This window comes from Aspergillus pseudonomiae (assembly GCF_009193645.1).
Source record: "Aspergillus pseudonomiae strain CBS 119388 unplaced genomic scaffold BDV37scaffold_104, whole genome shotgun sequence".
NCBI lineage: Eukaryota > Fungi > Ascomycota > Eurotiomycetes > Eurotiales > Aspergillaceae > Aspergillus > Aspergillus pseudonomiae.
The window spans coordinates 1-25219 of NW_022476096.1; the positions used below are offsets into that span (position 1 = coordinate 1).

At 47.7% G+C, this 25219-nt stretch overlaps 8 protein-coding genes across 8 annotated transcripts; 4 read left to right on the plus strand and 4 right to left on the minus strand.

Moving 5' to 3' along the window:
• Nucleotides 1-373: 373 nt before the first annotated feature.
• On the minus strand, nucleotides 374-2030 carry BDV37DRAFT_12296 (uncharacterized protein). The gene is made up of 3 exons (XM_032078617.1): nucleotides 1450-2030; nucleotides 1085-1386; nucleotides 374-1024 (listed from the first exon to the last, which is right to left on the minus strand). Exons 1-3 carry the CDS (start codon nucleotides 1603-1605, stop codon nucleotides 562-564), a joined length of 921 nt encoding a protein of 306 aa, XP_031936389.1. The 5' UTR covers nucleotides 1606-2030; the 3' UTR covers nucleotides 374-561.
• Nucleotides 2031-3027: 997 nt separating this feature from the next.
• On the plus strand, nucleotides 3028-3804 carry BDV37DRAFT_287900 (uncharacterized protein; the record flags this gene model as incomplete). The annotated part of the gene is made up of 1 exon (XM_032088175.1): nucleotides 3028-3804. One exon carries the CDS (start codon nucleotides 3028-3030, stop codon nucleotides 3802-3804), a length of 777 nt encoding a protein of 258 aa, XP_031936390.1.
• Nucleotides 3805-4890: 1086 nt separating this feature from the next.
• BDV37DRAFT_287901 (uncharacterized protein) lies at nucleotides 4891-5503 on the plus strand (the record flags this gene model as incomplete). The annotated part of the gene is made up of 2 exons (XM_032088176.1): nucleotides 4891-5363; nucleotides 5425-5503. 2 exons carry the CDS (start codon nucleotides 4891-4893, stop codon nucleotides 5501-5503), a joined length of 552 nt encoding a protein of 183 aa, XP_031936391.1.
• Nucleotides 5504-6944: 1441 nt separating this feature from the next.
• BDV37DRAFT_261665 (uncharacterized protein) lies at nucleotides 6945-9095 on the minus strand. The gene has a single exon (XM_032083344.1). It carries the CDS (start codon nucleotides 8945-8947, stop codon nucleotides 7442-7444), a length of 1506 nt encoding a protein of 501 aa, XP_031936392.1. The 5' UTR covers nucleotides 8948-9095; the 3' UTR covers nucleotides 6945-7441.
• A 1484-nt stretch (nucleotides 9096-10579) lies between these two features.
• BDV37DRAFT_290478 (aminoglycoside phosphotransferase family protein) lies at nucleotides 10580-12384 on the plus strand (the record flags this gene model as incomplete). The annotated part of the gene is made up of 5 exons (XM_032088721.1): nucleotides 10580-10755; nucleotides 10806-11404; nucleotides 11462-11511; nucleotides 11548-12109; nucleotides 12143-12384. The coding sequence occupies 5 exons, from the start codon at nucleotides 10580-10582 to the stop codon at nucleotides 12382-12384; spliced, it is 1629 nt and encodes a 542-aa protein (XP_031936393.1).
• A 240-nt stretch (nucleotides 12385-12624) lies between these two features.
• On the minus strand, nucleotides 12625-13448 carry BDV37DRAFT_290479 (type 1 glutamine amidotransferase; the record flags this gene model as incomplete). Its single annotated transcript, XM_032088722.1, has 3 exons — nucleotides 12625-12912; nucleotides 12959-13021; nucleotides 13077-13448. The coding sequence occupies 3 exons, from the start codon at nucleotides 13446-13448 to the stop codon at nucleotides 12625-12627; spliced, it is 723 nt and encodes a 240-aa protein (XP_031936394.1).
• A 582-nt stretch (nucleotides 13449-14030) lies between these two features.
• Nucleotides 14031-21346, minus strand: BDV37DRAFT_287905 (uncharacterized protein; the record flags this gene model as incomplete). The annotated part of the gene is made up of 3 exons (XM_032088177.1): nucleotides 14031-20810; nucleotides 20872-21046; nucleotides 21099-21346. The coding sequence occupies 3 exons, from the start codon at nucleotides 21344-21346 to the stop codon at nucleotides 14031-14033; spliced, it is 7203 nt and encodes a 2400-aa protein (XP_031936395.1).
• Nucleotides 21347-22511: 1165 nt separating this feature from the next.
• Nucleotides 22512-24956, plus strand: BDV37DRAFT_290480 (asparagine synthetase B family protein; the record flags this gene model as incomplete). Its single annotated transcript, XM_032088723.1, has 6 exons — nucleotides 22512-22819; nucleotides 22878-23335; nucleotides 23395-23478; nucleotides 23529-23790; nucleotides 23852-24043; nucleotides 24097-24956. The coding sequence occupies exons 1-6, from the start codon at nucleotides 22657-22659 to the stop codon at nucleotides 24954-24956; spliced, it is 2019 nt and encodes a 672-aa protein (XP_031936396.1). The 5' UTR covers nucleotides 22512-22656.
• Nucleotides 24957-25219: the final 263 nt, after the last annotated feature.

Genomic DNA, 25219 nt, shown 5'->3' on the forward strand with positions numbered 1-25219 from the left:
GGGTTACCTGAGAGGGTTTGTTGTCTGGGATATATTAAAAGGTAGAACGGATTGTATTGTAGGACCTATACAGTTCGAGGTCGGGCTGTATGGATTGTTCACATCTATGCTCCAGACGCAAGTTGTCCAGAACAGTAGCGTTGATACAAAAGGCGGTGAGGGATCTGCCGGCATTTGCCATCTCATCTGTCCACAGGGTGGTGGATGCTTATTGGTTGTTACAGCCAGGCACCGTGTAGCGTCGAGTGAAACAATAGTCTAGTTCATAACAAGTGATATACTAGCTAAATTATAAATCAAACAGGCTGTCCCTCAAAGTGGCTCGGAATTTCAACAAAGCAGAATGTCGTCAAAATCATCAGTGAACATGCGACCTGCCCGGGTCTCAATTCTAATCAATCACAGCATACAATCATCGCCCGGACACGGAAAGAGTCATATGCAGAACATCTGTATCAAAACACTTCCAGAATAAAACACAATACAGCACGGGTATGCGCCGCAACACCGCTCCATGGTTATTTGAGGTACAAAGTCGAGAGTTTTCGCGAGGGGAGGAGATTAGCGTCCGTAGCCGCTGACACTGGAGCCCATGCCCCATTCCGACGGCGGGGCGTATTCCGAGTTCGGTGCGTAGTGTTGCCCATGTGCACCGCCGTAGCTGGTGGCGGTGTTGACCGTGTTGTAGTCATGAAGGACGCTTCCTCCGGTGTTGGAAGCCGTGGGGTCGTAGGCGCCGTGCATCGCGGTGCGTCCGTTCGGGTTTCCGAACTCATCTACCTCGCTCTGGTGCAGAAGGGCGTAGTCCTCATCGCGGTCGGAACGGACGGAAGAGCCCATTCCGCCAGCTCGTCCCGATCGGAAATCATCTTCTTCCTCGAAATCATGGGCGGGGTTCGACGAGAAGGCGGCCTGGCTCTGCGCCGCGAAAGTAGGGTCGGAGACAGCATCTGGCAGGGTTCCAGTTCGGCGGAAGTGCATCACGTTACGGAAGGACATAAAAGCGGTCAAAATGAACAGCAAACTGTAGACATCTTAGGTTAGCAACACCCCAAGCTTGTTCCCCTCGGAATCTGAGACGTACAAGATGACGACCCCCATGATGCAAGTAGCCGTGCTGATGTTGCATTTGCTGGCACTGCCGTACTTCCAGTTGTCGCATCCAGTCTTCTTCTCCTTGTCCTTGTCCTTGTCCTCCTGCTTGCTGTCCTTGCCCTCAGATTTCCCCTGCGCGACATAGCTGGCAACGCAGACCCACGCAGTAAACCATAGCACGGCATACAGGCAGTCGACCGTCGCAAAGGCATAGACATTTCCGAAACGGCGTGCGCGCGGCCACATAGGGACTGCGACGAGATAGATAAGACCGGGGATGCTAAACCAGCACTACCGAAATGCCGTTAGTATGACGTGTCGTCAGCTCGCGCGGAACAGAGTTGATAAGCATACCAAAGCCCAGTACCAGGCTGATCGACCATCAATACCGTCACCTTTGGTGAACACGGCAATGGTACAAGCCCATGCTATGAAGATGATGAATCCCTGAACTCCATGGATGATGTTTTTCGTCCGCCCAGGATTGATCGAGGGTCGTGCTAGTCTCATGATCGCGGAATGTGAGGGGATACGAAGGGTGGTGCCTGACAAAGAAGAGGGCTTCCTTCACGAGGCAACCAGCTCAGAGATCGCTGACGGGATGATGCCTGTATAGTTTCTTTGAAACTGACAGGAGGCCGTAGAATGCAAGTTGGGATATAGTGGTTGGATAAAAAAAAAAAAAGAAAAAACGAAAAAAAGTGACCAGGTCGTTACCAGCGTTAGAAAGTGGTGGAACGCAATTGTTTATGGACGGCTGTAAAAACGGACGACGGAGGCAATCAACGGGGCAACCCGATCGATGCCGCGCGGACGCTAAAATTTACGGATGGAGACTCGGAGGCTTTGCCAACACAGCCGATGTGGTAAAGTGGCTTGTAATGGTCTCAACTATAGAATGATCAAAAATTCATACACAATCACAGCTTGATATCGAGCGAAGAGAGACAGAAGAATGAACGAGATGTCGCTCCATGCAAGGCACATCATCAATTTGGAAATACAGAGGAAGTCATGCGTTTACCGTACATCCATACGTGGGTGTATGGGAAACCGACCTTACCATTTCCAGTCTAGTGGTCCTAATGACCACAGAAATAGAAGCAGCTGCATTAAATTATGAACACTATTGAACCCAATCGCTTGTCAAAAAGAATATCTTTGTCATTAACTCTGAACTTGACGGTGGGCCTGCACTGGAAAAATACGTCACTGCTCTATATCCATCTTTACGGTGTAGTTGGGCACCATTGAGGGTACTAATGCTTTTTAATCATCTGTTCATTTGTCTCGAGGCAACTATTAAGGAAGCCACCAAATTGAGCTCCGTGTGCTCCGTGCACTCCGTATGGTTGGCGTCGAGTCCTCCGTCTTTCATTCTCATTGTGATGTCGTGGCAGTGCACAACAGTCCCGTCACAGCCACTGACAATATCCACCACGTACAAGGCAGCCATATAACCTAGCACTGCTGGATATGTAATACATATGATTTAGGATCCCGAAGGCATATACTCCGTACTCTACAAAGTATATCATTACCAATTTGCACTAGTGTGATAGTGATATACGGAGTAACTCTGAAGAGGAAAAAGCAAATGTAACACTGCAAAGTCAACAAATACTAGTATAGAAGTTTCCACCATACTCCAGTACTATACCAATAAACTCTCTCGACCTAAATTCTCCCTTTCACTTCGTACTGCGCTGTATTAACAATCAGGCCAACCAAGCTCGATTCCATTATCATCTCAATCAATCATAACGCGAGGTGTAAACAGTTCAATATAATCACAGCGTTGCCTGTACCCATGACCAGTGTTATGCAAGATGTGTTAATCAGTCACATGAGGCCAGCACTGGGCTGAAACCTGTTCTCATACTTCGTGTCTACCATTAGCACAACTCGAGTCTACTAAGCATCAAATCGAAGATGCTAAATAAGCTGCGCGAAAAGCTTTGCTGTGGTTGTAAAGAAAGAAGCGATGATACCGAAGAAAACTTCCGCCCTGCCGATTTGTCTCAAAAGGGTAAGGATAGGGTTGCGTCCGTAGGCGGCCATTCTCGTGAGGACTCCAAGAAAGTGGGTGCCGACCAACCTGTCAATGACACGAAGCATGTAAATGACGAACTAATCCAAAAATACTCGAAGACTCAAAACCCCGAGCAACAAGACGAAACCAAGTGCCTGGGAGAGTCCGAGCATGATGAGGTCGGCGCCGACGTGTCTCCCATTAGCAGGCAACATTCAAAAAGAAGCAGTCTAGAGAAGGACAGAAAATTGGATGACCCTGAGGACGAACCAAGGTTCTTGGATGAACAGAAGAGTGACCACAAACAAGACAAATCTGAGATCCCTAAATGCCCTGTGTCTGACATGACGCCTGCAGATGACGACGTGATCGATAGAAGCGATAGACCCGGTGATGCAGATATTTGGCAGAGGGCCTTTGACGAACTGAATGAGAATTCAAAGGGAAAGTTGCGCGAAGACCAAGCTATGCCTCCGGAAAATGCCATCGAAGAGGTCATAAATAGAACGAAAGAGAGCTTTGAAGCGTATCAAAATGGAGGACTGAAGTTCAAGAAGTACAATGGAAAAGAAGTCAATGTTCGCGAGGTAGCCAAAAGGATTCTCGATTCGGTCATTCACTGTTCAGAGATTATCAAAGGGATAGCTGCCTTTGACCCTACTCATCATGATAAGTAATCTTAAATGCGTCTTAACGGGACGCCTATTAAATAATATCCAGCTTCAAGAGCGTGGACAATCGTCTCGCTTGGATTGACGGTAAGAAGGGTTGTTTTGGATTACCACTATATCAAGCTCACCTTGAATTGGATGGCCAAGAACTCTATGGATCAAAGAGAAGCTGCTTTCAAATAATCTGAATTCCTTGCTGATATCCTGGCCCGATACCTTATACTCGACAAGCATTGTCGCAACAAGGAACTAGCAAGCTCTGATGGGCTGGATAACGCTATTGTGCAAGTATACAAAGCAATTCTCGAGTACACAACAGAGGTGAAAAAACGACAGAAAGCAAGCCTTTTGAGTACGTGCCCGAAGTTACTTCTCCTGGTAGTCACTTATACTGATATGTGGTAGATCGCATAGGGAACAGTATCTTTCCAGCTTCCGACACAGAATTGAACCATCTTCAGTCTGCCGTGAAGGATCAGGACAAGAAAGTCAGCGACTGGAGCGAAATTAAAAATATTATCTGTGAGCTATACAGCAAGGCCTCGTCCTTCCCATTACTAATGCTTCAAAGATCAATGTAAGAAGGGGGACGGAATACTCGCCAGTATTGAAAAGGTCTATCAAAATACAGAGACAATCAAGGGCAAAGTCAATCGTACAATCCATCCCTATCTTCCCCAAGGATCTAGACTGATTGTTTCAGTGGACGAACGAGATCAAATTCGTAAGGGGCTGTCCGACATACAGTATTCCCATACTCAGAATGACCACCAAAGGATTCGAACACACAAAACTGGTGATTGGATTTTGAGTTCAGATGAATATAGAGAATGGAAGGCTAGACCAGGCAAGTTTCTATGGTTACATGGACCCAGTAAGCCCTCTTCTATCAGCCCTGATAGTACTTTTAACGGAATAAACATAGCTGGCTGTGGAAAATCGATTCTTTGGGACCACTATATTCAAGATTAAAGACCAACAACTAATTAAGTTAGCTCTACCGTCATTCGAGATATTGCAGAAGATCACAGCAACGGGTTATCCTTCTGGTACTTTCAATTCTCTCGCCACGAAACAAAAAAAGTGAAAAACATGACTAGAAGCATCAGTCGACAACTGGCACCTGACGAGCTTCCAAGATCACTTGTCAGTCTATGGGAAGAACATGGCCGTCAAGGCCGTGAACCAGACCAAGAAGAGTTCTCAGCAGTTCTCAATGGTGTCATTAACAGTCATAAGGTAGATCGTTTATTTATAATTTTTGACGCCCTCGACGAATGTCCTGATAACGAGATTCAGGAGAGGGATTTACTGTTTCAGGTTCTGAAGGGTCTCATTGGCGAGCACGGGAAAAACCTCCATCTTCTGGCAACAAGTCGATTCGAAGAAAATATTCGCTGCCACCTAGAGGAGGGGTTCAAAATAGATCTTGAAGACCGAATGAATGATGACGTCGAGGCTTTTGTCCGCAATGCACTCGATCATGGAAAGCTGAGCAGATGGAAAAAAGAAAAGGGGGTCCATGATCAAATTTTGGCGAAGCTATTGGACACAAAGGAACCAAGGTATTGTCATGCACTCTGTTGCTCTCAGCAGAACATTTTGCTAATATCTTCCCTCTACCAGACGTTTTCGCTGGGCTGACCTACAAATCAAACGGCTCGAAAATGCAAAGAAAAAGGGATTAAATCACGGAATCACCTGAAGCGATCCCAGAAACCCTGGAAGAAACATCCCAACGAATCAGGTTGTAGAGATGACCTATACAGTTGTTCTCGAAATCGCCTTGACCAGTATACACTGAGAATCTCTTTCCTAAACCTACTGCCTAAGTCGTGAGCGCAGATCACTTATTAAACTGGCTATGTTTAATTGAGGGGCGCAATAAAACGCGCTTTGTAGTGTATCTTTCATTACCCCGCTACATAAAATTACACTGGAATCTAAGCACATCCGCTCGATCTTCTCCGTACGATGTAAAGAAGCATTTGTTCATGAAGACAGACTGTGGCTCTGGCGATCTGTTGCAGTGTTGAAGAAGATGCTCGGTAATCTTGTGATGCAATGGTTTTTCTTGTCCTTGCTTATTCCATGCCATCTTGGTTGTTGGCTGACCTTGTGCTCCACCATCCATCAAGTGCCAAGTCCTGAATAGCACGGAATCACGGGTAAAATATAAATACGACGCTCGGTAGGCGGTCTGGTTTGACGCTTGAAGCTTAGAATGTAGTTCAAAATGACCAAGAAACGTTACTTGGATAGACGAGAAGCCAATGGGGTCATAGGGCAATGTACGAAGATGCAATGCTGCAAGGAATGGATCATAGAGTTCAACAGGGCCATCGGTCATGCTCCTAAATAAAATAGGTGATCAAGCCATAGAGTAGAAGTCGAAATCAGATAGATACAGTGCAGTATAAACCGCATGCAGCACAGTATGCACGTGGTTTAAACCGCTTCTCTGACCTTCACACCACTCCCACCCTTCTCCTCCCTGTCCCCCTTACCCTCTAAGACTGTTCCTGCAGCTATATATGGATTCCCCCAGATTTCATGCACCTATTCTTGCCCTTCACAATGACAGCCTTGTTTGAGCAGATGTGGGGGCATCTGAGAGACTTCCTTTGCATAGTTAAGGTACTGAAGTAGTAGGTTGGTAGGTAGTTGGCTTCATTTACCCTAACCCCACGCCGAAGGCCGGATATGCAGCATTATGGCTGTAGATAAAATAGGCTTGCTGATATGGTCTCGTATGACGAGCCACGTAAATGGATTAGAAGTGGCATTGACTAACACAAGGTCGATGGAGAACCGCGTGTTGACGGTGTAAGAAACCCCTGAGAATTTTTAGGGTCAAGTAAGGGTGTTATTTGCCTACAAACAACCACAGACAGGCCAGGACGGTTCGTTTGCCGATGATATCACTTGTTGATGTTCTCTGAGCTAAATGACCAGCACACACCGCATAGGATGAGGGAACTCAAAGTCACCCAGAAGATCATCAGCTTACTGGGTACCAAAGCCGTCCCTCCCCACATGATATGCGTTGCACGTGCATATTGTAATTTTATGTAGAAGGGTAATATAAGATACAGTACAGAGCGTGTTTTATTGCGCCCCTCAATTTGATGTAGTTAGCTCAATAAGGGATCTGCGCTAACGACTTGGCAGAAGGGTCAGGAAAGAGATTCTCAGTGTATACTGGTCAAGGCAATTTCGAGAATGACAGTATCCTTGAGCTGCATGAGTGCGTGGTCAAAGTGTCTTGTAGAGATCGGGTTTAGATTTAGACCCTGTCCCCGATGCGGAGGCGGGTTGCATGTAGATTGCTAAATGGTGTACTGATAAGCCAGGAACCTATCCAAATCAAATAAATTCCATTTTTCGTATTGTATCATCAGTTCGTTAAGGTGTTCGTCCATTTTATGTGTTCATGACAACATGCAATAATGATAATAATTCTTGAAGACACCACCCGGCGCTCTCTATAATACCCTCCGAGGTCATTATGTCAATACCCCAAAGATCTCCAGATAGGGAAGGGTGAATAATACGACAAACATTTGAAAAGACAAGAGAAGGAAAGCTAAAGGAAAGAAAGAGAAAGGTGTGGGAAAGAGGGGAAGTACCCAAGTGGGTACTCCTACAGTCTCTTGACATCTTTCCTACTCAATACCAATTCCAACTCTTTCAGCGGTTGATAGATATGTGCATTCCACCACCACGGCAGCGGATCAAGGACCGAGAAACGAGGGTCCTTCCAGAATAATAAGAAATCGCCTGCCTGGCCGACGAAATGGTCCAATTGTTGGGCAACCGGATAAAGAGAGGGGAGCACTCTCCGGACATCGCATTGCTTAAGCGTCTCATAGAAGCTGAACTGGCGTTGTGAGATCGTCGATATACTTGCTCTAGCTTGTATCCGCTTTCTGGTTAGGTCCGTGGACGTATCGTCGGGTTGCGATAAGAGAACCGCCAAGTATCCATCGATTAACGAAGGTGATGGTTCTTGCAGAAGATGCTTAACAGCATTCGTCCCTTGAGTGCAGCCAGCAATATGCGTTACATAGCGCACATTGTTAGCATCGAATTCTTCGTCGACCAGTAACCGCACGCATAGATGGCCAGTCATCCGATGGCCTCCTTTCAATGCGAAACGGTCCATGAGTCGGTGAATTGCCCATGCAAGCCCCTCGTCTAGCCGGGAATGGCCCCAAGGTTGGTGGTCGGCTGGCCGAATTTTAATAGCCTTAACTTGTCCGCTAACAAGCAGCAATTCAGCGAAGAACTCTCCTAGCCGAGCCTGTTGCTGCAAAACCCATGGCCGATCTTTTGAGATTTGGATCTCGCTGACTTCCGAATACGTCATGCTGAGGGTCCTCTTCGGTAAAATGACGACTTTGTTGTCGCTCACGGCAACATCTGGTCGGCGCATATGGTAGACCTTGCTCGGCGACCGATGTAAGATCTTGTGTACTGAGTCACGCGACTGCACTTGGTAGTTTTCTACCACGGGTAACTCCTTTTCGACGAGATACTGTGTGAAAGATTCTGTGTCGCTAAAGCGATTGGCCAGTTCCGTGTCCAGGTGGATACATTTACACGCAGTTCGACTTTCAATTACCTGCTTAGCCATTGCGTCTTCCAGAACGCTCGCCCGTGACGAGCAAGGGATCCAGATATCGGCTTTCTCCCTTTGGATGATGTCGAGCAGGCGGGACACATAGTGCGACCGCGGGATGCGATAGAACGTCGCTAGCGTTTTCGACATGCCTTCGCCCGATGCGAACGGGAACTCTGTGATGTCGGCACCCACGACCCGATGGCCGTGATAGTACAGACATCGTGCCAAGGCCAGCCCGTAAGGGGTGTCAATGCCGGAGATGAGGATGGTTTTCGGGTAGAATTGAACATCACGTCGCACGGCCTGGCGGCGATGAACTGGATTAGAATGCGAGAGGAAAACAGAAAAATGACCGAGAAGGCACGTGGCAAACAGGATGGTGTTATCCAGTGGCAGAAGGATGATTGAGATGGCGATTCGCAGTAGCAGGGCGAGAATCTGGATTTGGAATAGCCCTCGAACGGACTGGAGCGTTCTTTGTTTCGGAATCGAGCCAAAGGCTCGTCTCACTGTGGGGATGGACATGAGGTTGAATTCTTGATCTCTATCAGCATCGAGTTGTAAAGAAATCAATCGGTGGTGGGCATATTCTTAGATGTTCATGTTCATCGACGGCCCCTCCGGAATGCTGCCGACCACGTCAGCGTGCATTTCGCCGGATGCGTGTCGCGGCCGAAAAGGTCGTATTTAGTTGTCAATCCAGGTGGCTGGGCTGAAAACCTGAATCTTTTCTTTTTTTTTGTCGTCGACCAAGAATCACATGTTAACTCACTGTCATTGGGTCCCACATTGGGACAAAACTTTATCCACAATCAGCTTTGGAGTTCGCATCAACGAGTCATTCATGTAGCCCTACTCGAGTGTACATACTCTCACAATGCAATGCAATTCACCTCACTATTGTTCTACATATAGTAGTACAAAAATCATTAAGTATACAGCTACTCGTAGAATTTGGCAAAATGACACAAAAGAGGACAAAAAGATAAATAAAGAAAAAGGAACAAAAAGAACGGAAAAAAACTCCAGTGATCTGCGTTCAGCTCTCATCCCTTGAACCAATCCGCCTGAAGAAGATCGGCGATTCCCACTAGTTCTTCAGCACAGACACTTTTTTCCCCTCCTGAGTGGCTTATCTCACAAGGTAATTAATACGGGATTCGGACATTTCTAGTGCAGTTCTCCGTACATGAACGGGGATATGGTGACCATAGATACAATCAATGATCTGATCTGATAAGATCCGTGTGCAAGTAATGCCCTGGACTTCTTCCAGTGCAACTTTGAATGACACAATGTACATTTTGGTATAATATTTTCAGCAGTGAATAAGTTCGAAGTTTCATTACCTCGCAGTACGATTGATATTCGAATAGCCTTACTCTTCAATCTAAACCCAACAACTGAAGTCTCAAGCTGGAAGACCCCGGAATCTGTATGACAGAAGTCTATGCTTGAACGGTGTTTTTCGCAGGGCATTTCTTGCACAACGGAAACAGATAAAAGCATACTTTCAAAAGGGCCAAAGAAAAGGAGACTGAAACTACCCTCGTTTGACAGAAATCTGTGAGAAAACCTTGTTCGAATCCCATCGAAGAATATTCAATTGCTGCCATAGAGTGAGCGCCTGGAGGCCCAGTCCAGGTAACCCCGTGATCACTGCACGAGGAGAACTATTTTATATATAGATTATAGTAAAGGTGATTAAGAATCAACTGTACACAGTAAACAATACATTTCTAAGGATCTATATAAGCCTCTGATTTAGCAGGGGCTCTGCGTCTCCCTCATGAATAGACCGCCAATGCTATCTACTTCATAAATTTCTCTTATTTTCTTCAATAGCCTTTTCTATATCTATATCTATTGTAATTAATCTTTTGTTAATCTTTGTTTCTAGAGGGTGCAATACTTTCTAGATCAGTCTATATAAATCTATTAGATCCTGGTCGGGAATGTTGTTGTATCCATCTGGATAAGAGAAAGCGGTAGTTACCAGAGGTGGTCTGGAATAGTTAAGGCAGGGATGTAGCCTGAGTGTACTGGGGCCTACTTGCTTGGCAGCCTTCCAGACCAACCTCATTACTTCCCGTCCGACGACGGTCCGACCCTGAAAAGTATAGCTGGATGACTTCCCTCTCCTATTGTTTTTGAACAATGGTAAACTTTCTTCAGAGGCTCACCATTGCTCGAAGCACACCAACCTTACCCTGTCTCCGCAAACAGTGGTTCTCTTACAAGCAGCCTGCCATATCTGTTTCCCGCCATCACTTATCCACCAGCCCACGTGCTCTCCACGAAGAATTCTTTCGAAATACCTCACGACGATGGATGTATGTTAACTCTATCACGGTTTTGGTCTTAGTTACTAATTGTTAGCCAGATTCAACGAGACCGACCGTTTAAGCGAACGGTATATCAAGTTTCGACCAAGTGAGCTTCAACGAATCGCCGGTGAAGCAATGCAACAAGATGATTATCCTGATATCGCTAAGCTGGCAGAGGGAGGTTTTAACAAAATATTTATTCTGCGAGCAAAGAATGGACGTGAAGTGATTGCGCGAATTCCCACTCCCATTGCAGGGCCCGCTCATTACACAACCGCGAGTGAAGTTGCGACAATGGACTTTCTGCGAACCGTTCTCAAACTGCCAGTACCTGAGGTCTTTACATATTCAAAAACCTCGGACAATCCCGTCGGAGCAGAGTATATTTTGATGGAGCGAGTTGAGGGGGAGAGTCTTTCTTCGCGGTGGCTATCTCTCACAACCGATGAGGTGAAAGACATCATGACTCAAATCGCAGATATGGAGAGGAAAATTTTTGACTTCCGTTTTCCTGCGTACGGAAGCTTATATCACAAGAAGGACCTTGATGAAGAAACCCAAATACCAATTGTGGAAGATTTTGTTGTTGGCCCTGTGTCTACCCGGCAGTTTTGGCATGGCGAACGAAGCAAAACAGAAATCGACCGTGGGCCCTGTAAGTTCTCCCTCTTCCCCAAATAACCGACATGACCTGGGTTGATTATTCCCGTAGGGCTTTCACCCGTGGACTGTGTTACCTCCGCGGCTCGCCGAGAGATGGCTGTCATTCAGCAATACGCAAAAGCTCAGCCTCGGTAGACATTCCTTCTACCAACTGACTATAACATCGAGCCCTCTGAGCACAGCTCGTTACTTTCGCGATTCCTACAGTTGGCGCCTTATTTAATCCCACCGGGTTCTTACAGCGCTCCAACACTAAGACATCCCGATTTAAGCCTGAGTAATATTTTATTAGCCCCAGGATCGTCCAAAATCATCAGTATTATTGATTGGCAGGATGCCGCGATATTCCCACGCTTCATGCAAGCAGGTTATCCCGCGTTTTGTGAGCACGACTCCTCTCAGCCTCAAAGTCTGCATATTCCATCCCTCCCCGATGACTTCGATAAGATGGATATCGACGAACAGAGACAATCCAAAGCCGCATTCCGCTTGGAAGAGGCCAATCTCTACTATACAGCCGCGACAGGTGTACATAACGATGAGCACATGCGTGTGTTGAAAACTCCTTATCTCGGAATGCAGCAGTATCTCCTACGCCAAACAGGGTACCCCTGGGATGCAGACGTAATCAACCTACGTACTGCGTTAGTAGGCATCACAACTCCCTCGGTATGGAGTAAAATTTCCTCCGCAGTTTGTCCGGTTGTGTTCAGCGATGAAGAATGAGAAGCTGCTTTAGCGGAATCACAAGAGTGGAACGAGTCTGAACAGCTCCTGTCGCGGGTTCGAGAACACCTCAATATCGACCCGGAAGGCGGGACCGAGCCGGATGACTTTGAGAGGGCAGTGGAGGGCAATCGCCAGTTTCGAATGGAGATGGTTAGGCAAGCAGAGGCGGGCCAACGGGAGATCTGTTGGCGCAATTGGCCTTATAAGGATAAAGAAGACAGGAGCATGCCTCCTGACACATAATTAAAGTTATTGTAAGAATAGTGAGGCAAAATAATAATTAAACTTTTTTGTATATTAAGCTTAAGCATATACGCTAGTTAAACCACCAAATTCAGAGATGTGATTTAGCTGAGGATGCCGCTGTCGCGGCCCAGAGTCCTTGTCTAGTAGTATATACAATAGCGCAGCTAGCGCAAGCATTTTCCTTTGAACCTTGTACAATACCCCCCGGGCTTTTCGTCAACCTGAATAGTTGGTTGTTCATAGGCTGATATCCCCCGACGCCCATTTCATGACTGTCGCAAAAATCACATCGCCATCATGAGGCGCATCAATAGGCTTCATGTCCGTTTCAACTCCAGGTCGAACCGAAGCAGGCGGACTATCTGGATCCATAAGCAATTGGGAGAGGGTAGCATCCAGCTCCGGGTGACCCTGAAGAGTGAGGACTTGGTTATCATCCGACAAGAGAATTTCATTGTTGGGCGCCAAGCAAGAAAGACGAGGGCCTATGTCGACCACAGCAAGTTTGTGGTGTTTATGTATGTCCTACGGAAGTTAGCTCTGCATTTCTGGATTTGTGTAGGGCACAAACCAGTGATTTCGCATTGAAGAATCTGGCACCATCAGGTGTCAACCGAATGGTCTCAACGCCCATCTAACATATTGATTAGCTTTAGTCATTCTTTGTGTGTATACAGGAGGACTCCTACACAAAGCCCGTTCTTTAGTTCTCCCATAGAGCCCCCAAGCGCTAACGCAATCGCTTGCTGGCCCCAGCAGATACCGAGAAGCTTTGGCGTCGCCCGATCTGTGGTGGCGGCTTTGATGAATTCCAAGGTTTCAGTTACCCAGGATGGTTTCTCATCTTCTAGAAGATTAAATGGGCCTCCGGTGAGAATTATTAAATCATAATTATCTAGGTCAGGGAATGGGTCGCCCTGGATCGGTGCGTAGACGTTGATTGCGACGTTGGGTTTCGAGTTGTGGATAAGCTTTGAGATATTCTCAAGCATAAGTTCACCACCTTCTGCTGAAATTGGGTAATTCTGGAGAATGGCGACACGGAAGTGAGTGCGAGTCATGATTCTAGGGAAAACTGGAGAGTCTAGGGTGGTAGAAGATCAGGGTGAAGAGGAAGAGATTGGCTGCGAATTTAAGTGAAATCGCGTGGTCCCACGGCATTAAATTAGCAAATAGTGAGCTAGCCCCCCGCGAGGGCAATGCCTAAGGGCCCCAATCGAGCGGGCGGCTGCAACCGAGGCAGCCGAGACTCGACTCTGGAACCAACACCACATCAACCACCACTAATCGACGAATTAGACACAAACATTTGCACCAGAAGATTCAGACTAGACATGCGGAGACTGCTACCTAAGACTACGAGAGGATATTCGCGAATTACGCGGCGAAATATATTAAGGAGAGAAGAAATGCAAGGGAAGCATCAATTATTACAAGTACGCATTGGTCAGTATACAGGGGGAGCTGAAGTTAACCAGATACTAACAAGGGCAGTCTACTGGTTGTCGCAGCGATCTATGGGTCTGTCACATCCAATAAATGCATAGACAGCACGCAAATGACCCAACATTCGCAATACTCTCCACTTTACTCTATAACCATTTCAAGAAGAATGAAGACAGTGAAGGAAATCAACGAATAGATCACACAAGATACTCGCAGTCCGTCTCTTCACTTGCCAGGCTTCCGATCACGTCACTGAAGTACCCTACGACATAATCTGCAGACTCTGCATCCAATACTTGATTGGATATTGTCATGGTGATTGTCAATGTGGACCCATGAGGGACAACAAGTACATTGGCCGTGGCAGATGGTCGATTCGGAAGACTATAGAGACCCGTTTCGCAGGTATGTCCATCAAAGGAACAGGTCGAGTCGTCATTATTGGTGAAGTTTTGGAACCTCACAAAGCTGCCAAACTTTGTTCCAGACTCCCAAGATGTGCAATTATGGACAATTTCTTCAAGCCCAAGATTCTCAACAGGCATGGTTTGAATGTGCTGTTGTTGGACCTGGGCAAGAAGCTCAAATTTATTTGATTTCAGAGGAAAGTGAACTCGCACAGGGATGATGTTGAGGCATGGACCAACAATGCGGTCTTCATGGGTAAGTCCCAGTCCTCGGCCATGTACGACCTGGCCAAAAACAACATCGTTCAGGCCATATTTGCATCCATCCTCTTCTTCAGTTGAGGTAAATAACCGGGAGAGTGTGATTGCCCACGCCAGTTTGACCAATGTTGCCATGGTGGTATTGGGCGGAGGGGAGATTGGGACAGTCTCTGCTATTGCCGTCACCACTCTTGGCTGTTCCGAATGTGCGCCCATTTGTGGGTTCTCCTCTTCGCCCAGTCGGATCCAATTGTTCAAAAACTTGTTGTTCAGACTGGTCATTGGGGCCTCTCCCAGTACTTCTTTCCATATGTTGTAGGTTTCGGGGGTCTTATTCTCCAAGACATGTCGAACGTGGTTCGAAAACTGAGCACAAGGTGGAAGTGGTTTTCCGCCGTATGCAGAACTGAGATCACTGCAAATGATGTCCAATGAAAGTCCATCAAATAGTGCATGGGGTAATCGCAGAACTAGAAATTTCCCTGCGTCCCTCAAGGTCAGGAGCTGTACCTGAAATCCTGGCTCGCCATTTATAGGTACTTCCATGGCAAGAGAATCATCTGCGCAATGCTCGTCCAAATCTTCGATGTTCTCATAACGAATGAAGCTGACGTGGACTTTGCGCAAGGTCAGTTGTACGACCGACTTTTCATCCTTTGTGTAAAACACAGTGCGCAAGATGGAGTGCTTTTGAACAAGCTGATTGCATGCATTCAGTAGTTGGTCCTGATCAACTTCACCAGGCAGTGAGATCCATAGATATCGGCTGTAGAAGTTACGAAGCGTCATCGCTTGGAATTCAGTGGCGGGCAGGGCTTCCTCAATATTATCGGCAACCTCCTGCGGCAAACGACGAAGGAGTTTCTCATAAGCAAGGTCACGATGATGTGATTGGTTCATGGATGGTCCAGATAGTTTACTTCTAGAGATCTTGTTGGTGTCTTCATCATCTCTAGTGCACTTTGAAGCTATTCTTGAAAGAATTTGTTCCGTGAAAATATCCGCAACGGGGAGGAGTATCCCTCTGCGTCTTGCAAGCATGGAGACTTGCATAGCTGAGATTGAATCTCCACCCATGCCAAAAAAGTTACTGCTCATGGGTATTGATTGAATATCCAGATTGAGCGTTTGGCCAATGATCTCTTGAATTTCCCGGCCAAGCGCCGTGATAGGAACTTCTTCGGCGAGAGAAGTCCTGTTTCTCAGTTGGTATTGTTCTAGGCTCTTCAGTGGCCAACTTGTGGATTGATTTCGGAGTAGACGTCGATTCACCTTCCCTGACAAAGTGAGGGGAACATCAGCAAGCGGTATAAAGAAGGATGGAACCATGTATGCCGGAAGTAGCTCTCTTAGAGATGTTTCCAAGGATTGGATGGTCGAGTAAAACTGGTCGCTTGGTGGCCCAACCAATTCCACACCAGATTCAGCGTTCAAGGATTTCCCCCATTCTCCATGGGTTTGTGGACAAATAAATGCAGCCAGTGAGACGCGGTTGTTTTGTTCCGGAATTTTGATACACTCAACCGCAGCGGTTCTGATGGCTGTGCATGAGGAGATTATGCAATGTTCGACTTCCCCCACTTCAAGTCTCTGACCGTGCAGCTTTACCTGATCATCTTTCCTTCCGACGAATAGAAGTGAGCCATCTGAAGTCTGTCTGACGAGGTCTCCTGTTTTATACAGTCTTCCGGAGTAGGAACGGACGTCAGTAAGCCAAGGGGGACTGGTGATGAAGACTTTGTTTGTTTTCTCTGGGTCGTTGAGATACCCAGACGAGACGACGGGGCCTTCGACGATCAACTCACCGACTGTGCCGATAGGGACCAGCCGATTGTGGTCGGATGGATCAGCTACCCAAGACACTGCTCCAGGGCTTCGGCCAATGCTGGAGTGATGCGTGTCGGGCAAGATTCGCCCGATATGAGAGATAACGGTACATTCTGCCGGTGCATACATCCCGAAGAGATTCACCCTGTGAGCCCACACGTTCACGATGTGTGGAGTAAGAGGCTCACCGGCCGACCCCAAGACTTCTAAAGTGGGGACATCCAATGGGTCGAACAGATTAATCACAGAGGGAGTCAGAAGTGCCCAAGTTACTTGCAGGTCACTTGCTGCTTTTGCGGGATTCCCCCTTCTTTCCTCCTCATAGGGTACACAGACACATGCTCCGGTGGCAAGGGTGAAGAGGATCTCGCCAATGCTGATGTCGAACGCGAAGGAGGCGAAATGAAAGACGCGACTGGTAGGGGCAAGCATTCCGTGGTCGCGCATGACAGCTGCGCTTGTGACAAGAGCACTATGGTGAAGCACAATGCCTTTAGGTAGCCCGGTAGAGCCTGAGCTGAAGACAACGCATGCAGGGGCATCTGGGGTGACGACTGCATCCGGTAGCTGGGACGCCGAGGCTATATTTTGCTTACCCAAATTCTGTACATAAACCTTTGGGTCAAAGTTGATGACAGAAAGCAGAAGATCGTCACTCATATGGGTGTGCTCCTTGGAGGAAACCACAATTCTGGCATCAAGCATAGAACACATCGTTCGCATCCGCTGAATAGGGTGTGAAAGGTCCAGTAGCACAAAAGCAGCGCCAGTCTTCAGAACTGCTAGCATGATAACTGGAACCCAGGGTGACCTCTCTAATAAGAGGGGTACAAAGTCTCCCTGCTTGATCCCTGTGCTTATCAAATGCTGCGCAAAGTGATCGGAGTAATTCTCTAGCTGCGCATATGTGAGGTCCAAGTCGTTGGAGTGAACAGCCAGTGCCTCAGGTTGGGCAATACATAATTGCCGAATGCGATCATGGATGCAAGTGTTCTCAGCTTTCGGGAGAAAATGATTCCATTCTCTCAACAAAGCCATATCCTCCGGAGGTACCATGATAACATCTGTGATGCGCATTGAGTCGGAAGTCATAAGCTGCTGGATAACATGCGACATCTGTCTAAGAATACTATGTCCGGCGGCGGGTGCTATAATAGCAGGATCAAATATTACTTTCATGCTTACTCCACTCTTTTCTGGACGGCATATCAACACAAGCGGATAACTAGAAAAGGCCTTCGCGTTTTCAGAAGAAGATGCTGAGTTGGCTGACGTTTTGAACATAACAGATGCGGTTTGCTGCTCATACGGCTGCACGACGAGTAGATTCTGAAAGCTACATGCCTCAGCAGGTTCTCTCCCAGCCTGTCGAATACGCGACAATCCAGTTTGTTCATATACCATCATGTTAGCGAATTGGTTTTGAACCTGCGACAAGCCCTCGTGAACAGGCTGGTTCGTTGGCAGTTTGATGCGCACAGGTAGTGTCGCCAAGGTTGGTCCACTAATTTGATCGATTCCATCAATGCTCACGTTACGGCCACTGACAGTGGCTCCAAATAGCACGTCCTCGCTGTCCGTTTGATGCCATAGAACGATCGCCCATGCAAGCCGTAAGACGGATGAGAGTGTATACTTGGTCGAAACTCCGATATCATGTTGCAGGCTATGTTCTAGGACTGCCTTCTCTGTCGCCTGCTCAACGTTGATTGGGCTGGAAGCGCCAGCTGGGAAATGCTCGGCCTGGAGGCAAGAAAACTCCTGACGCCAAAAGTCCTCCGTGGTAGTATCATGTTCATGGAGGAGGTGTTGAACGAATGGACTGAATGGCTGCGTATGAAGCTTCTCCCCGGCGTATGCGCGCTCAACTTGTCCCAAGATCAGGTCAAGGGACCATTCATCAAACAAAGAATGATGGATATCTAACCGAAACGATTCTTTGTTGAAATAAAATTGGATAAGTGGGCCATGGTTAATATCAATTTCCTTGATTTCCTTCTCACCGGTGATATCCGTGACAGTATTCCACGGCATATCAGTTTTCATCACAACCTGAAAGACACCGTCCGGTGTCTGCACGACTCTGGTACGAAGGATTGGGTTGTGGAACCAAGCCGCCTTCCATGCATTCTTAAATCTCTCCGCCTCAAGCGTATCGGCCAGCTGCCATGTGTAGCTACCAATATATGCATGAGGGTTTTGCGCCGTCAAAGCTATCAAGCCTTGCTGCATGTGCGTGCATGGGTACACATCCTCGACCTGGTCAATGCCCATACCGAGCTCTTCCGAAATCGCATCGAGTATAGAGTGGGAGTTGTTTATCAATGAAAAAGGGGTAGGTACTGTTGATGAGGAAAGCTTATTGTCTTCGACTAGCACTGACGCCATGTCCGACAGGGTCGAAGATTTAAAAATATCAGACACTGATATAATAAATCCTTCCTGACGAAGGCTCGCAGCCATTTTGATTGCTGCAATTGAGTCACCGCCTCTCCGGAAAAAGCAGTTATGGCGCGTGATGCTTGCATTTTTAATGCCTAGAATCTTGGTCCAAGACTCGATAAGAACTTTCTCTTTGGGTGTGGTTGTGATTTGGTTACCATTTGAGTTGGTTGCATCAGCAGCCCCTTTCTGGTCATCGAAGAACACATATGCAGCTGTTTCCTGTAGACGGAGCCGATTGATTTTGCCCGAAGTCGTGAGTGGCATGTGTTGCAGAAATATGAAATCCACTGGAATCATATATGCCGGTAAGCAATGCAGAAGGTATCGTTTCAGGTCTGCTTTCAGGGCCTCCATATCCTTCAACTGTTTTGACACTATTTGGGACGGACTATTTAACTCCCTAGTCGTATCAAGACCCAGAAAGGCGAGAAGCTTGGATCCATTTGTCTTACTCTTAGCAACGACGACGGCTGTATGAAGAAAGCCGGAGTTGGCGACTTCAGCACAGGCCGCTATGTGATGTTCAATTGCCGTCAGTTCTAGTCGCTGTCCGTTAACCTTCACTTGATGGTCCTTTCTTCCCAAAAAATGCAGCGACCCGTCGAGATTGTACCGCACTAAATCGCCCGTGTGGAAGGCCCGCCTCCCGGAATGAGTCTCGCCGAATTGTTCATGAATCCTTTTCTTCCACTCTGGATTTGAGGTGAACTGCTTCGCTGTCCGCTTTTCGTCGCCCAGATAGCCACGGGCAACGGATGGGCCTTCAATGACCAATTCTCCCAGTGCGCCAATTGGTGCCAGTTTGTCGGGCTGGTCAATCGCAACGACCCATAATGTTGATCCGCACCCAAAACCTACATTGCCTGGGGAAGAGCCTACTTGAATGTCCGATGCCAACGCTGCTATCCCGGTACTCTCGCTCACCCCATAGGCATTGAAAAGCCTCACGTGGTTGGCCCAAGCAGAGATGTGGCTATCGGTCATAGGCTCTCCGCCCAGGACCAACCCTTGAAGACTTGGACATAAAGCAGGAGTCAGGGTACTGGCCATAGACGGCGTCAGGCTTGCTAAGCTGACAGACTGGCGATTTATGAACCCAGAGAGGTCATTAATACGCTCACTCTCCGAAGGGGTGCAGATGCATCCGCCAAAAATGAGAGTGATGAGCATATCGCGGTTGCTCACATCGAATGTATACGATGCAAATTGTAGCATCCTCGTTGCAGCTGTGACATGGAGTGCTTTACCATTGGCCATGGCCATGGAGTAAAAGGCGGAATGCTCGGTGATTATGCCTTTCGGCGTACCGGTGGTCCCAGAGGTGAAAGTTATGTACATGGCGTTTGAAGTGCTTGTTTCTGCTGTCAATTGTGGTGGTATTTCATCCACTGGGAATGAGTCCAGAAGCTCACATGGTTCCCCTCCAAGTGGGACGATCTTGCCAGCGAAGGATTTGGCAAGAGTGCTCTGCCTTTGTGAGCATACCACAATTTCGGGACACAGCGATGAGCACAAGCTGCGGCTATACTCTATTGGATGGGAAGGATCGAGAAAGAAGTAAGCGCCGCCAGCTTTCAAGACACCTAACAGTGCGATGACTGCCCATTTTGATTTCTCAAATACAAGGGGGACGAAAGTTTCTGGGCGGACGCCAAGGTGTTGAAGCCGTATTGCTAGAGCTGACGACAAGCTATCCAACTCTGCATAGGTAAGCTGCCCGTCCCAGGCTGACACAGCAATTGACTCTGGCTGTGCAGCACATCTTTGTGAGATTATGTGATGTATGCAGTGCCCTTGGGATATTTCATCACCTGATGTGCTATTCCATTGCCATAGACGGTTGATGTCTGCATCACTACATATGTCGAGAACTTCGATCTGAGAGTCAACGTTGAAGACTATTTGCTCGGTGGCCCTAGCTACTGTTGCTGCAATCATTGTAGCCAAATCTGTTGAAATGGCCGATGGTTTGTGGTGAATCCCAACGCTAGGGCATTGTGTATCTGTCCCAGAGGAGAAATAAACGGTGAGATCAAACTATATCAAAGCGGTCAGTAATGCATGGCTTGTGATCGTCTACTTCCAGACAAACAAATACCTCTCTAAGGTCATAAAGTCTTGCATCGTTACATTGATCTTCATGTCCTTCATTAACATAGACAGCCGAGTTGGCTCCCAGACGAGTTGTGCTATTTTCCTCGTGTAACTCCACACGACGTATATTGAAGAGGCTCTGCACAGACTGCGCCGGCGAAACATGGGAGTAGCAATTTCTTCAAATATAACTGTCAGTTAAGACTCCAAGAGCTACTGTGAACTGCATACCTTTTCGAATCCAGACAGCTAAACCAGACATCGTTAGAGCCTGTATAAGCCCGAAGCGAAAGTGACCACGCAGCCTGAAGAAGTTCCAAGGGACTTCTGTGCTCCTCGTGCAGCCACCGGGCAAGAGTCTTGCTATTTAGGCCTTTACATGCAACATTGACGGTGGCTATTTGCGTCTCGCTATCTTGAGAGTCCTGTTGAGTCCCAGTGTGTGGGGGAAACAACGGTACTGTGGACAGCGCGGCCATGGAGAGTGACTTTTGAGATAAAAATTACTGGATTGAGCACTAATGAGAAAGATTGATCAAAACCCCCACAAGTGAGTCAACAGTCGGCATCAATTCCTGACCCCCATGGCTGTTTATTAGCCAACTCAGCCCTCTATTAAATGGGCACTCTGTATTGATTGTAACTCCCCGCATAAGCTCTGCATGCGTGGCTATTTCCCTACATGCACTACTTGCGTGCTCAACGGCATAACCGATTGCATCGCCTCCCATCATGTGGAGTGCATCCTGCGTTCTGAGACATACATACACCGGCATCCACTATAGGATTGACAGGGATTATTTCTTCACGGAACGCCTGACGCGGCGGGGGTACTCGCAATTCCCTGCAGTCTACTCGTAATCCATTACAATGCACTCCCATATGTAGCCAAGCCGGCGAGACTCCGGGATAGATGATGCTGTATTGCCTAGGTATGCCTAATTTTGTCTTCAAAATTTCAAAGTTTCATGAATTTCGTGACGCTCTGACGGTCAGAATGAAATTTTAACTTGGTCTTGACAGGAGCTTTTACGCGAATAGCTTGAAATTAGGATCGCCTGGGCTTTAGATCTGTCGTATGGACTTACCTTCAGCGGATCGGAAAGAGAATTAAGACTTTTAGCGCTTGAGGTCCTTTAGAAAATTAGAATTACTCTGGAGTAAATCATCTAGAACGTTGATACCAACTACCCGATTAGGAATTCACTTTCTCTTACACGCTTTACGTAAACTTGAGGCTCTATGTAACCCTGAGGACATCCGATTTCTCACTGTTGTAATATTGTCTCCCGACCATTAGCACGGAACACGGACCGTCGAGGCGAACCCCGAGCCCCCACCGGGCCCTCCCGCTGCCCCCCGGGGTCGCCCAGCCGGCGGGTCGGGTACCCACATGTAATACCACCATTCGGTACGTTAGAGTACATTTCGACAATACTAGTGAATACAAGACCCATGCAACTGATCTTCCAAGTGCAATTCAATGTGGTAATGTTGGTTTCCGTATGGACTAGTAAATGCAGGCATCAATGCGAAAGGCTCAATCTGGCAGTGAACAAGATCTGATTCTTGATTTAGCCGCCTAACCTAAGAAGGCCCTAGCCTACAGTGCCTGGTTACCTAACGAGATAGAGGGGTAGTAGGTAGGTGGTTCTCTAATTATCTATCTGACCTAAGCTGAGAGTAGTGGTAACTAGTAGTAATTTAGGCCGGACATATATGATAAAAGGCCAATTTTGCCTGTTTCTGTCTCAATTTATCATTCCCCTTCATCATAACGCTCATAACCATGTGTGGAATCAGTGCGTTTCTGAGCCACGCTAGCTCAAAGGAGCAGCAAACCAACGCCCAAGCCCAGCATGTCGTAGCGCAATTGGAGCACAGTCTGGATCTGGTTGGCCACCGTGGACCAGACGCTCGCGGGCGCTGGTTTAGTGACGATCACCAAGTGGGTAGGTTCTCCTTTGTTCCCATCTTACCTGGGACGAATACTCAGCCTCTCCACAACAGGCCTTGGCCATGTCCGATTGTCCATCATCGACCTCAGTCCCAGTGGAAACCAGCCATTCCACGACAAAGAAAACAACATTCATGCCGTTGTGAATGGAGAGCTATATGACCACGAGTACTATCGGGCGCAGCTGGCCAGCGAATTCGAGTTTGCGGGGACCAGTGACTGCGAAATCGTCATTGCCTTGTATAAGCATTATGGGCTCTCATTTTTGTCTCATTTGAGGGGCGAGTTTGCTTTCGTGCTCTGGGATGCCAGTCGCCAGTTGCTTGTCGCTGCCAGAGACCGTTATGGAATCAAATCACTCTACTATACTGTGGCCGACGGCAAGTTGTTGGTCGCGACGGAGATCAAGTCTTTCCTGGCTTTTGGCCTGCAGCCGGAATGGTGTGTTCGGACACTGCGGGACCAGAGCTGGAGAGTTGAGTCGCGCACGTTCTTTAAGGGTGTACATAGGGTGGGTTTATGTCTCTCGTGTATCAGCGAAATGTTGGACAGCTCTTTAAGACGTTATAGGTTCTCCCGGGCCACTATCTGGTCTGTCGACCGAATGAGAAGGAAGAACAGAAGTCATACTGGGATCTTGAGTATCCGGATAAAGTAAGAAACCTCGATCCCTTTTCAAGGTGGTGATGATTAATGCTCCTTAGTTTTCCCATGACATGCGCTCGGAAGAGGAAATCGTGGAAGGGGTAAGGGAGCGTCTGCGAGAGGCTGTGAGAATCCGACTGAAAGCGGATGTGCCTGTAGCTGTCTACCTCAGCGGCGGAATAGATTCATCATCGGTTGCTGGGATGGTGGCCGATCTCATGAGACAGGGGACGAAGTTAGGTAGCGAGCAGAACTCGGTTCCGTCGAACATGAAATGCTTCACTGTTCAGTTCGATGAGGATAGCGGTGCAGATGAGTCGGGTATATTCCCCCCATCACCGCGCAGGGCAACATGCATTTCTTGATTACTGACAATTCCCAGCAATTGCTCAGCGCACAGCGGACTGGCTGGGCGTCGATATCCAGTTTGTTAAGATGGATGAAGAGGCTCTCGTATCACGCTTCGAGGACGCTGTGTGGCACAGTGAAATCCCCCTCCCCGACCTCAACGGAATGGGTCGGTTGGCTCTGGCAGAAGCAGTACACGCTCAGGGAATCAAGGTTGTGGTTACTGGTGAGTGATCCACGGAAGCGTAGTTGAACGTGCCGCCTCTAATATTGCTGCAGGAGAGGGCTCCGATGAGCATTTTGCGGGCTATGATGCGTTCCGGGCCGATTCCCTCAGCGAGCCCGACCATTCATGGCCGGCGCTGCAGCTCGCCGAACCCGACCGCGAGGAAGCCCTACAGACCGCCAAAGAACAAGTTAGATACGGTATTTTCGGCGACTACAGCGCGACGGTTCCAAGTGCCACACAGCGCATGCTCAACCACAGCCACGTGACCAGCTCCATCGCACGAGTGGGCAGTCTGCCATTCGCAGATTGGACGAATTCGTACGGGGATAATATACCGGAGACGAGTCTGATTGAGGGCGTCAATGGGCATGTCCGCGACAACATAGCCAAGCGGTGGCACCCTCTTCACACCGCTCAATACATATTCACGAAGTCCTTCATGCCTCATTTCATCCTGCGGTATAACGGCGATAATATTGACATGGTTAATCAAGTCGAAAGCCGTTGTCCCTTCCTTGATCATCACCTGACAGAATATGTCAACAATGTGCCACCGAGCCTCAAGATGAAGTACAATGCAAAGGAGAAATCCTTCCGCGAGAAGCATATTCTTCGAGAAGCGGTGCGGCCTTATGTCACGGACGAGGTGTACAATATGAGCAAGAAAGCCTATATGGGTCCAAGAAAGTTCTGGCCCGGTGGACCGTTGCACCGAAAGATCACGCAGCTGGTCACAAAGGAAAATGTGGAAAGTCTGGGTTTTCTAGACTGGAATGCTACAGAAGAAGCTGTGGAAAACGCCTTTCACAAGCAGGAACCCTTGGCGCTCCGCCGCGCGATTACCGTGGCCCAGTTTATTATTCTAGGGCAGCGCTTCGGAATCAGGCCAACTGGGAGCCTGCCGAACTGAAATAAGCACATATGTACAGCTCTTTGTTAGATAGATTTGTTGGTTTAACTAGCAAAATAATATATCTTAAGGCTGAGCTTGCCTGTTCTTATTAAAAATACTGGATAATATATTTCAGCGGAAGGAATATAAGCTGGGTGACGACTGGGCTTATTGATCAGGATGGCTGTCAGTGTAAGTAAATGCCCTCTTCAAGGTAGAGAGGTACAGGCAATTCAATACCAGCTTCGTGATTTATCAGATACACGGAGAGGAAGTAGTAA

Bases quoted from the DNA above. Each gene is read 5' to 3' on its own strand.
- BDV37DRAFT_12296 (XM_032078617.1), bottom strand. From the start codon at position 1,605: ATGAGACTAGCACGACCCTCGATCAATCCTGGGCGGACGAAAAACATC. The intron at 1,387-1,449 runs GTATGCTTATCA...GCATTTCGGTAG, and splicing joins CAGCCTGGTACTGGGCTTTG to TGCTGGTTTAGCATCCCCGG. The intron at 1,025-1,084 runs GTACGTCTCAGA...AGATGTCTACAG, and splicing joins ATCATGGGGGTCGTCATCTT to TTTGCTGTTCATTTTGACCG.
- BDV37DRAFT_261665 (XM_032083344.1), bottom strand. From the start codon at position 8,947: ATGTCCATCCCCACAGTGAGACGAGCCTTTGGCTCGATTCCGAAACAA.